The sequence below is a fragment of the Danaus plexippus genome, chromosome 24 (assembly GCF_018135715.1).
Source record: "Danaus plexippus chromosome 24, MEX_DaPlex, whole genome shotgun sequence".
Classification (NCBI taxonomy): Eukaryota; Metazoa; Arthropoda; class Insecta; order Lepidoptera; family Nymphalidae; genus Danaus; species Danaus plexippus.
In genome coordinates, this window is record NC_083552.1 from 834,596 (window position 1) to 847,615 (window position 13,020).

The 13,020-nt window shown below is 33.1% G+C and overlaps 1 protein-coding gene across 3 annotated transcripts in view; it reads left to right on the forward strand.

Moving 5' to 3' along the window:
• The first annotated feature begins 1,177 nt into the window (after positions 1 to 1,177).
• Positions 1,178 to 13,020, forward strand: part of LOC116775877 (potassium voltage-gated channel protein Shal) — a 48,084-nt gene continuing 36,241 nt past the window's right edge. For all 3 annotated transcript variants that reach the window (XM_032668883.2, XM_032668886.2, XM_061524317.1), the window contains exon 1: positions 1,178 to 2,313. In XM_032668883.2, coding sequence (XP_032524774.1) covers positions 1,199 to 2,313 — 1,115 coding nt within the window. In that variant the 5' untranslated portion in view covers positions 1,178 to 1,198. The remainder of the gene's footprint in view (positions 2,314 to 13,020) is intronic.

Consider the following 13,020-nt stretch of genomic DNA (forward strand, 5'->3'; position numbering starts at 1 on the left):
TCTTTAGTATGTATCGTGAAGACGTTACTAGTAACAAATGCAGAATCCTTGAAAGAAAATATCAGATGCAAAGAAAAGTAAGGGAGCGGCTGGAAGAGCTCTCTATAAAATGTATGGATTGTCCATTGCTATCGAAGGTCACTTAAATTATTATTATAAAATCGTAGAAATAAATAAATTATTACAACGACATGAACGAAAATGGTATAGTTGAATTTTACTAATCATGTTTCTTATTAATTATAAAAATAAACAAAAGTATTTGTAACCTTAAAATATAACACGAATTGGTTTTGTAAATTTATTATTATTTTTTATAAAGAGTTTTTAATGAAGCTATCTCTCTCGTTACATTTTATCGATTGAATGAATTCTACTAATAGAAGAGCTGTATTAATCCCGTCCCTAGACTATAACCGTCTCTCTGGATCAGAAATCGATGTCTATCCTACATTTAACCCATTTCTGAGACCTATATTTGACTAAACGTTTCTGGAATAAGAGAAACTCATTTAAGAAATCTAAATGCCCAAGGCTGTAAGTCATTTCACTTCAGAAGACAAAGGCCTTTTAAAAAAATCTTGGGAAAAGAAAAACATATAAAAGGTCACTAGAGCTCGAGTGTGCGAGATGGATGAGGTGATGCTGAAAATTGTGAGTGTGAAAGGGATGGCTGGATGAAAATCAATTTATTAGGTAGTGACGTCACAGTTCGCGCACGCGTATCTCATATTCACCCGGGATGGGGTTGCTAGGAAATAAACACTTGTTTTACTCAAAGGGTGATTAAAAAAAATGTATCATGGCACAAAGGCGGTATAAAATGCTGAGTTCGTTCAAACAATGCAAAAAGTATTTTTAAGTAACTATAAATAAGGAAAAGGATTCTAAAGTTATTATGTTACCTAAAATCAATAGCGTTTTTTGTATTATCACAAGTATCGCTAGTAAATATCGGAGGTTGTGTAATACAAAATCAAAGGATGAATATTTTTTCAAACAAACAATGCTTTTAACGTCAGTCGTAAATCTTCAACAGGTCGCCATAAAATTTAAACATCTGTACTGAGGGTTATTTTAAATCATAACTTGGTAACACCGTATCATCTGGGCGGGCTGCCCAAAATAGCGCGACGCAGGGGGGCAATACCGTTGTCGCGTTTCAGTAGAGCGGCGACGGTGGCGCCGACTGCACGCGATGGCGTCCGTCGCCGCATGGCTGCCGTTCGCGCGCGCCGCCGCCATCGGCTGGGTGCCCATAGCCACACACCCGCTGCCTTCCCCGCCCGTCCCCAAGGACCGAAGACGAGCCGAGGATGAGAAACTACTCATTAACGTCTCCGGACGACGCTTCGAAACTTGGAGGAACACTCTTGAAAAATACCCCGATTCCCTCCTCGGATCCTCTGAGAGGGAATTCTTTTACGATGAGGATAGTCGGGAATACTTCTTCGACAGAGATCCGGATATCTTTAGACATATACTCAATTATTATAGGACCGGGAAGCTCCATTATCCAAAACATGAATGTTTGACTGGATATGACGAGGAGCTCGCGTTTTTCGGAATCCTGCCAGATGTTATAGGTGACTGTTGTTATGAGGACTACAGGGATAGAAAACGTGAAAATGCTGAGCGTCTCATGGACGACAAGCTCAGCGAGGCCGGAGACCAGAGCCTGCCTCAATTGACGGATTTACGACAAAAGATGTGGAGGGCCTTCGAAAACCCACACACGTCGACAGCTGCTCTAGTATTTTACTACGTTACAGGATTCTTCATCGCCGTCTCCGTGATGGCCAACGTGGTCGAGACGGTACCATGTGGTCACAGACCGGGCCGTGCGGGCACTCTGCCTTGCGGAGAGCGATATAAAATTGTGTTCTTTTGTTTGGACACAGCATGCGTGATGATTTTCACTGCTGAATACTTGCTGCGACTGTTCGCGGCGCCCGACCGATGTAAGTTCGTGAGATCAGTCATGTCCATCATCGACGTGGTGGCCATCCTGCCGTACTACATCGGCCTGGGGATCACCGACAACGATGACGTTTCCGGGGCGTTTGTGACCTTGAGAGTGTTTCGAGTGTTCCGTATCTTCAAGTTCTCCCGTCACTCACAGGGTCTCCGGATCTTGGGTTATACTCTGAAGTCTTGCGCCAGCGAATTGGGTTTCCTAGTGTTCTCTCTGGCGATGGCTATCATTATATTCGCGACGGTCATGTTCTACGCTGAGAAGAACGAGCAGGACACCAACTTTACATCCATCCCCGCAGCTTTCTGGTACACCATCGTCACCATGACCACTCTGGGGTGAGTAAAATTCACCTTTGGTTTTGCTAACTTTTATTCCGGACACCTGTCGTTTACACCAAACATTCATACTGGTAATAGCTGTCATGGCGTCAATGATTTCCCTCCATAAAGGGGCTCGTCCCGTGAAACATTGATGGCGCGCACCGAGTTTAATTGCCATTTCATCTGTAAAGCGAGATCGTAAAACATTTTTTAAACCGTATTTTCTGCGTTGCGTGGTCGAATAACGAATCATAATAGCGTTCGCGTTGATTTTTAATTTCGGATTAACTAAACGCAATCTTTTCAGATTAACGTTAACCTTTGCATAACCTAACTGTCGTGCCGTTTGAATGTCATACAGTAATTAGAATTTCGTATTTCTATATTTTAAGACGATAATTTATGTTGATCGTTAAAAAATTACTTCAAGTTAACAAAGGTAAATGTACTGCAATATATATTTTAAGTGTTATTAAATTCTTTGATTCATTTAACTTGTAAGACAGGGTTAAGTATTTTTTATAATTATCTCATATAGACAGGAAAACACACTCGCTGCATTAATTTTTAACTCTATCTACAAATGAACTACCAATAACAGCTATATGTTTTATTGTATAGACTCCAAAGAATCTTTAAAGTTGTTTATCTTAAATCGCTCCATCAGGGAATCTCCGATAATGACCCTTATTTAAGCCCTCATCATATTAAGGGCTTCAAACCTTTGAAGCTCGGGGTCCGGGACCCACTTAATAAATATCCTCGGGGTTTTTATCATGTAATGTGAAAACCTTTATACATATAATTTGTTTCTTAGTGAATGAAAAATTTATTTGAATACGTCTTTTCAGTAAACGTTTTTCTTTTTTAAATAAATGTAGCTACAGTTGTATTTAAAAAATTACCTTCTATATATTAAGTAATGAAACATTTATGTATGCTGCATTTGTATAATAGCAACATATATTTATTATAAAGACTAAAATTTTATACTCTCTCAATTTGTAGCAAATTATTTTGATTAAATTTTTTTAAATAACTTAATTTTATTAATGTCAGTCCGTGAACATATTTTGTTAAGAAAAATCTTTTGTAAATTGTTGCGTTCCTGACTATTAATTGATTTTACGTTATCAACAGATAAAATAATACAATTTAATTTATAAATCGATAAATAACCTTTTTATACTGTAAAATTTTGTGTTTTTTTTATCTGTGTTCATTGTCATAACAAGATCTGTCAGTCTTCGTGTTCACATACAACTATTGATCTGTCAAGTGTCATTGGAGCGGACAAAACGTAAGTTAATCACGAATATATACTCATTAAACCTGTTTATAGTTACATAACATATAATATATACTAAAATATGTGTTGTTTCAGCAAACTGTACAAGTTATAATACAAGTAAATCTTTTTTGGAATCCTTAGCACTCAAAGGTCTTATTCTAAATATTACACCTGTCTAAACGCTGAGCTTAAAATCAATACAGCCTTGAAAATATATACAACATTTTTTTTATTTTAATTTGTGTTCAATAGTAATGTTTACGTTATAAATATAACAAGATTATTTACGGGTGATGGACGCTCGTTGAAAATTAATCAAAATATTTAAATAGGCACTGCTTTTACGTAAATTATCCTATCAATAATATTGTCATAGCGATATATAAGACATACGTGAGTATTAAACTAAGTAGAACTTATATTTTTGGTTTTACGAGGCCTTTTTTAATTATGTTTAAATACATATTTAAGACGTTTCGGTTATTGTGCTTTGGGATGGAATTGGAAAAAACGCGCATGAAATCCGAAAATATTAGTTTTATTTAAATAATACTGTAAGCTGATGATTGAATATTGACTTGGCTGCTCTACCGAATCGTTTTTTATCTTGCCGTAATGTGACATGCGATAGATGGACGAAAAACTTGAGTAGATGCAATAAAGCAATATTAAATTGATTTCAATAAATATCAATGTAGTCGTGACCATTAACTTGCTGACAATGATCACAGAAAATCTATTGTTGATATCTAAGTTACTTATTAAATGCATATCCCACTTTACAAATCATTGTAATGCCTTTCTTACGTTTAAATTCACAACGTTAAAATAACCGTAAAGCGTGGACACGTGATAAAAACTCAGAGTAATTTACTAGCATATGCAAGTAGAGTCGCTCAATTTTTAACTCTTCTTGATTTCAATTTCTTTGACATATCGCCTTTAGCTGTTTTTCTTCCCTGTGTAATGTTATATATATATATATATATTAATTGAATATCTACAAAGGAAATATCGCTGCATTAAAATTCAATATATTATCTTTTATTACTCTCCAACATTGGAATAAATGCATTATTCCACATCCGAAGCTCACCTTCGGTTGCGTAACCAGTTTTCTAGGTCAGACGGAGCGTTAGATGTGACAGACACACAGACGCCGCGACAAATTTTATATTAAATTCAGGGACGATTACCAAGACAGAGCAAAAATAAACATAGCATGTAACTCTTAAGTCTGGAGTTACGTTGGACTTCAAACGTCAAACGTCATCAAAGTAAGTCATCAGCACGCTATCTCCAATCTGTGAGGAGCATCTTCGCTGCTGTGCCAGCGGATATGGTCTGTGCACATAGAAAAAAGATTAGTTTGTCTGTATCGCTAACACATCTTTGTATTAATATAATTCGTATAACTTTGTGTTCCTAAATATAATTAACACTAATAAACATTCATAGAATTTCACTTTATATCAATTAAATTTTATTTATAAAAGATAATAAAAATCTATTTCACTGATACGGTTATCGATAAAAATAAAATAAAAATTATCAAAAAATTTTCATTGTCAAATGAGCAACATATTTTTTATTATATATTTATTTGTATTAGTAAAAGATAATATACAGTTGCGGACGAATACTCTTTTGAAGGTGACTCCGCGGAAGTGTGAGGAGTTTCTGCCTACATCAAAGAGGTTAAGACACGAGTCGTGCTGACGCCTAATAACTATCTAATGTAAATTTTTATGTAGTTTTTTACTGTAGGCTTTTTCATTGATTAATGACGTCATAACTACGCTTGAAACTGCTACGAGCTTTAGTTCGTAATCAATAGCGAGCTAGTGATTGTAATTATCATTTATCTGTCTGACAAATCGTATTTTATTCTGAGAACGATATTGAAATACTATAGTATATTATACGGCGAAAATCAGCATTTCTCACTTAAAATACATTATTTTTTGTTTTTTCTTATATGAAATTAGCTAAAGTTGACATAACAAAACATTTATTTGGATGAAAATAAAATACTTTTAACCTTCTATTACACTATATATATGTACTATATATGAAGTATCCGGTTAATTTATATATATATATATATATATATATATATATATATATATATATATATATATATATAATACCAGATTATTTCTGTGCTACGGTTACAGTATGGAGTAACGATTATTTAATTATAAAAGACCCAATACATTAGTCTGACAACTATACTGGCGAGAGTGTGGTATTTAATGATGTACCCGTAAACCAGGAATGCTTTACATCATGTGGAAATGAGCTGACACTCTTACATGGCTACATCGTTAATAGCCAAACGTAGCTAAAAATTATCGCAAGCACTGGCTATCGTATGAAAGAAACCGAACTATAAATCGGTCTATCAGTTTCAGAGCTCCTATGTAACATACATGCAGACATAGTCATCAAACTGATAATACCCCTTTTTTATCGTCGGGTATTAAAAACTAACAGTCTCATAATTTTGTTATAAAAAATACATTATATCACAGGAAGTTTTTATATACAAAAAATAAGCTTTTAAAAGAAACAAGTTAGACAGTTACAATGTAATGTTACGAACGAATGTGTCATACAAACGAAGGTACCTCCATTTTGTTTTAAATAACTTACACACGGAACAGTTTATAACTGTCTGCTGAAATTACTCCCGGTACATAATTAATATCCGCTGCATCCCTCCAGTATAATCACCTTCGTGTAATTTAATCTTCCTCAGCCTCACTACGCTATATAGCAGAGACCTTATTTAATTATTACTATATGAAAGTCTATTTTATCATACTTATATAGATACTTAGTGTTACTTAGTCGATCACTTTAAATATATATAAATAAACATAACTATATATGTACTATGTACACTCTTAATATATCGTAAAATATGTGCCAAGTTTCGTATCTTTACGACGCGCCTAAGAAATAAAGATTCAACTGAATTCTATTTCAAAGTTAACCGCATCTTGTAACATCAAAGTTTTGTTAAATCAAAAGTGTTTTGTAATCGGATGCCAGTGTCTGTTTCTCAATGCCATAAAATGGACAAATTATGTTGTTAAGGTCTTGAAAGTTTTTAATAAGAGTAATATTTTTATTGTCGTTTTTATGTCAAAATTGATCATACTGTATATATTTCTTTACATTTAATGAAAATAATAATATATTATTATAAATCAATGTATATGGGGTTGCAAGTAACATATCTACGTAGTAATCATCATCATCATCATCAGCCTATCGGAGCCCACTGCTGAGCAACGGCCTCTTCTAATATGGAGAAGGTTAGAGCATTAATCGCCACGCTTGCTCAAGACGGGTTGGCGATTTCAATATTATAATTTGAAATTATAAGACTAGGTTTCCTCACGTTGTTTTCCTTCACCCCCTAAATATATCAGGCCAGGTCTTCTAAATAAGTGTCCAGAGTATAACATAAGAGTGAGCATAAGGCGTACACTCAAATGTTCGGATTAGCAAAAAAAAAAAACTATTGATGATTACTGTTCCTGATTACTATTTACTATTTAATCGTCGTACAAACAAGTTACAACGCGATGTAAATGAATACTTATATCGTATATGTGTTATAACTAATAAAAATTAAAATGTAGGCAAAAACTTTCTATTGAAATTATTATTTGTAAATGATTCTGAAAGTCTGCAGCGGGGAAATCATGATTTTTTTACAGTTGAACTGAACTTTAATGCAGTAGACATAAAGCCTAAAATATATGTAAATAAACTATAACAACATGTAGATAAGGCCTACAAAGTAAAAACAATCACTGATAAAAGTCTCTGTTAATGTAACCTCATCATTTCACGTCTGGCACAGACCCAAGCCGAGTTAGTACTCGTCTTGCACACGTCTAGACCAGACAGAGGTATCATTTCACTATTTATAGGAAATAATCTTCCTAAGATTATACTGTCTTTGTGATGGCAATACTATTGTAGATAAAATAATAAAATGAAGTTGATGATTGAAACGATCACCTATTGTGTGAACCAGGAGATTCCTGATACCACGCGAGAAATGTGATGTCATTACTATCCTGACATCGGAGAAATCATGTAGTCTTATCCTAACCTATCCCGGTTACAAGATTTAAGTATTGTATTCTTATTAAAGAGACCAAACCTCTTAGCACTCCATGGATTCACCGTGCGGGTGCCGGGTCCATTGCGTTACAGGGAGAAGAGCTCTAACAGTGCCTGGGACTTGCCATCTACGTGAACGTTTTAGGGACGCCTACCTAATGCGTGTTAAACGCTCACCTCGACAGTCCAAGCTCCTCTCTGTACCTAAAGAAATTTGAAAAGAACCTTCTAGGGCTGCCTTCGTATTACGTTCCAAGAATGAACTGATGTTAGTTCTGGAAAGGCCCAAGTTTTTTAGCAGGTTGTAGAGAGATTTGACTGTTATACCTCTCGCTCTTACTTCAACCGCGTACAAATTTACAATATACCTATACTTAGTGATCTCGAGATACATATAAGAAAGTTTCGTACTTGTCCTGGAACCTCTGGTTACCAGTGAGAGACACCCTATTACGTATTTACACTTTTGAACACTTCACTACTCTTTAACTTAAAAGTCTTTCACGTTTTTAGATCTTCAATCTCTTCTTGTTGTCTCAATATATTCATAGCTTTCATTATATGTTTATTTAATATTTTATTGGAAGTGTTTTTTTTATCTCAATATATAATTTTATTAAATTAAATTAAATAGTAATTAGATATAATTAATTAATCTCACAGTTGTATAACTGGTTATACAATATCAATGACTGAATGTTACTAAAATATACAATTTTAATTATACTATACAACTGGTATAATTTAGATTTTATTATAAATGATTATTCTTTTATATTATTTAATGAAATTGTTATCTTGTAACTACATTTTGTTAGACATTTAGTATTTCTGCGTAATTTTCTATAGATTTCAAAGTTCGTATCGTATACGGGTCTGGGGATGAACAGAATTTTTGATCTCAAACCTTTTTTTAGATTGGTATCGATTAAATTATTTACATATTGATTGATTACAAAATAATATACAGCCGCGAAACACGCACAAGAACATTTAAAACGTATTTATGTGAGAATAAATATATTCTTGACTGACATTTTGAGTATTTTAATTAATTATCTCACATATCAGCTGAAACTGATAATTAAAAAAAATAAAATTAAACTAATATTTTTCGGATTATCTACGCGAATTTTAGTATTTTAAAAACTACATTAAACTACGCTCGATTGCCCGTGATCGCGGTTGCTGAAAAGTAACCGAAACCTCGGGTTTACGTAAGTTAACTAGTAGGTTAGTTAGTATTAAAAATGTTAGTTTTATTTTAATGAATACTCGCGAATGTCTTAGATCTGATAATTATAAATAAGAAATAAGTCAATTTCGTTTCTGGATATACTGTGAAGTTAAAACTACTTTCAGCATGTATTATTCAAAGGTAACTTAATAAGTAGTTATTTCAATCATCGGCATACACTATCATTAACCGACCCCTAAAATGTGGCTTCTGTATTCGTCCTTATAAAAAGATATAATTTCTTTCAACAAATCCCTTCTTTTAGTTCAACTAATCAACGTTTACTAGTGTTCATTTATTTTTCTATTGTAATGTTTGTGAGTCTGTCTGTAGCTAGATTGATCGTCGACGCGCGCGCATCTTAATTTCGTAAAATTTTTGAATAATTCTTCAATACATGTATTGGTAAATTATCATTTTTTTTTAAATTAAAACGTAAGCTTTTTATGACTTTATATCAACAGAACTACCTCGCTATGTGACTGCTTGCTATTTGACATGAAATTAGACATATGTGTTTAAACGGATATTTTGAATAAACGAGAGAAAGAGACAAGTCCCTCGTTTTATTAGAAAATAAAGTATTAGACATTAATTCCTTCGAAGGAACATTTGATTATAAAGAGATCTAAGACTTTCGCGAGTATTCATCTAAATGAAACTAATATTTTTCGGATTTCTACGCGTGTTTTATTATTATAAAAACTACATATCTCGACGTTTCGGTTCTTCGTTTCGGTTAGGACTCCCGACTTTCTTTGCAGGAACCGTGATCACGGGCAGACGGAATAATATCTGAGACATTAATACAATAATAAAAAACGTGTAGTAAATCCGAAAATATTAGATTTATTGAAACATTTGAATACCCGGTGGGATACCTGTGGAGTGGTTGTTTTAGTATTGATAGAGTTGAAAAAGTAATCTTAATATGGAAATATTTGTTTTGTACCAACAGAGATTTGTGATAATGTGGGCTAGTTTTACTCCTCGTTATTTCTTCAGCGTGGGCAGGACCCAAAGGATAATTCGCCCGGATTTTAACATTAATGTTTTTTAATAGTCAACTTTGCTTTACCTTAATATTTTTGGGATAATTTTCGTTATTTTATTTATCATAGTTATATAGTTCGAGATAAAGATTCAGATTTCTTTTTCAATGTTCAGCGTTACTTTCAGTAATGTCCTGCAAAATGGCTGAAGCCAGTATTATAGTCATCAAATACAAGCTGATACTTGAATGTTGCCATTACAAAATTACATTGTTCAGTGTTATAATCACTCATAAAAATTAATCTAAGGACTATATTATATTATAATTAGTACGACATGAATGCTGCTACTTGTGAAAATATGTTGCTTTAAATATATTTCTCTTTATAGTACTTTTAACAGTAGGGTTGCGGTTCAAAAATTCCGCATCCTAGAAACTTTAAATTGGCTCAAGTTTTGCTACGAAAAATAATTTCATATAGACGGACCGGATTTATTTTTTTTGATATTGTCTGAGACATTTTCGTAGCCCAGATTAAAAATAGTAAGATTTCATTTATTGCGTATATTATGTGTGAATATCTTTAAAAATAGCACAGAGCTGTGGGTTTTTCACGACGAATTTGATGCTGCAAACTCTAAACTCGTTTTTATAACGTTCAAGTTTTTGGACAACTTCTTCCCCAAAAACTCTATGTTGAAAATATTGAAGAGGCTATATGAAGATGTTTTAAGGTGAATCTATCATGATTGTCTTCATCAAATCAATAGCACTAGACAGTTCTTTCAGATAGATTTGTATGAAAAATATTACTAGTAATCTGCGTTTTTAGTATAGTAAAGTGTATTTCCTCCCGCCTGTCCGTCATCACGGTTGCTGTAAAGAAACAAAAACGTCGGGATCATGTAGCTATAAAATAAATAAAAAACGCTTAGCGTCCGAAAAACTGAGTATCATTTAAATGTGCGCACGCAAAAATCATAGATATACGAGACAGACCTTTTAATAATTCGCATGAAATTTATAAACACACATGGGCCATAGCGTTAAGTTATTTAGAGTTCACGTGAGAGGAAAATAAATGCTTTCGTTCTTAAATTATAATAAAAACATATAAGCGAATAATAATGATGTTTAATATTGTTCTAGAATCCACTAAACCCACTAAACACGCGACACGGCGTCTGGGTTGACTAATTTTAGGAAAATGATTCATTTTAAGTGTTTTAAACGTATTCGTGCTCATTGGGATCGAACCTTGGACTGATGACGTGCTTCCAGACATTGACCCATATGTTTGTTTACAAGTCGTCAAAAAAATATTCATGTTTTCTCTCTTGATAGACGGATGATGGATGGCTTTAAAACGTTCCTCCGTTTTTCATAACTCTTTAAGATAGGAAAACAAATTATTATTTATTCCTCGTTTTTTTTTTAAAACCGTTTTATAATATTGTGATATATTTAAAGAGTGATGTTATGGAATTTTATTATTTTTATTAAAATTATTTAGTTAGTTTAGTAATAGATGTTGTAATACATTGACAAAGATAGTAAAAACTTTGCATTTTTTTTTCATTAGGCACAACAAAAAAGAAATTGGTAAATTAATTATTTTTATTACGAACATCTTAAGCTAAAATAGTTTAACTGTCTAAACTTTAAAACTATTATAGTAAAGAGCTTTGTGGGAATTTCTGGTAGGGATAAATGCTGTTAAAGCGTTTGGGTTCCTCTGGGAATGCCGTTGCTTTATGAGCTTGTGTCCAGGGAATAGTATCTTTTGGTAAGGTTAGCAAAGAAGAAAATTAATTTTCAATATTTCATTTAATTTAGATAAGAATCTGTTAATAAATTGTAAGTGTTTAAGAATATTAAATTCCTGCTAAAAAAAATATAAGTTGCAATTTTTTTTTGCAGCCAAATTATTTTTTTATCAAATGAAATATATTACGTTTTTTTAAGTCAAGTCAAGTCAACTCAAGTCTCTTTAAAAATCTTTCGCAGCCAATTCAAGATAATTTGAGAGCACGTATAAGCATAATGACTGTGAGTAAGGAAATATTGTTTTTGACGTAATACAAGATATTTTACTCATAATTTAAGAATTAATATACATAAAACGCTGTCGGCTGAATTCTGGCGTTTTAAAACAACATCAAAGATTGTTAGCACCTTATTGCACTTAGTTCATGGGGCTGTTCTATGTGATAGTTACATTTTGATGACTGGAGAGCTGCCAAAAAAATATTACCTCGAGTTCACCACGGTTTTAAAGTGGTTTGGGACAAAATATAAACTTCAAATATGTATAAATTAGTAAATATGTTCTTTCATCATTTGTGACTGTTCAGATAAATTAAAATTTTTTGAGTATACACTCTCTGTAATTCTTTAGTTTTTTTAAGAAGTGAAACTTCTTATGCGACTTCCAACAAGGTTAAACGTTTTATTCCGAGGGAGAGAGAAAAAAAGATACAAAAATGTAGAAAGTAGGAGAGAGATAAAGAGTGAGTCGGTAAATTCCAAGCACATGCGCTAGTATCCTTGCTATGCAGCGAAGTAGACAGCGTGAGCGTCGTGAGACTAGCCGAAATATGTAGTTGTTATTCTATACTAATTAATTTATAATATTCATTATTTTTTTAGTTTGTTTTGATACAGATTTAATTTAATAGGGCAGTATTTTATTTGCAAATTTAGTAGATATGAATTGTTTACAATTACGAAGTTTCACTTCCGCGCGGAGGGACTCCAAGCAAAATTTTTATTATTCTATAATGCATCTTACGTGGATTGTGTATAATTTTACAAATTACTTTTTTAATAAAATATTTATGCTAAAACAATATTCGAGACGATAACGAAAGTTTGTTGCAATTTAAATCGTATCAAAGGGACTTTAGTGACGACTAAAATCACACAAAACATAGCTCCGAGGACAACCATCATCAACCGGCTGCTTTCTAGCCTGTACTCGATATGTAGAGTGCCTCAGAAAAGTCGTGATCGCTATCGGTGTTGAAGCTATTGATCACCGAGATATCTCTGAATGTG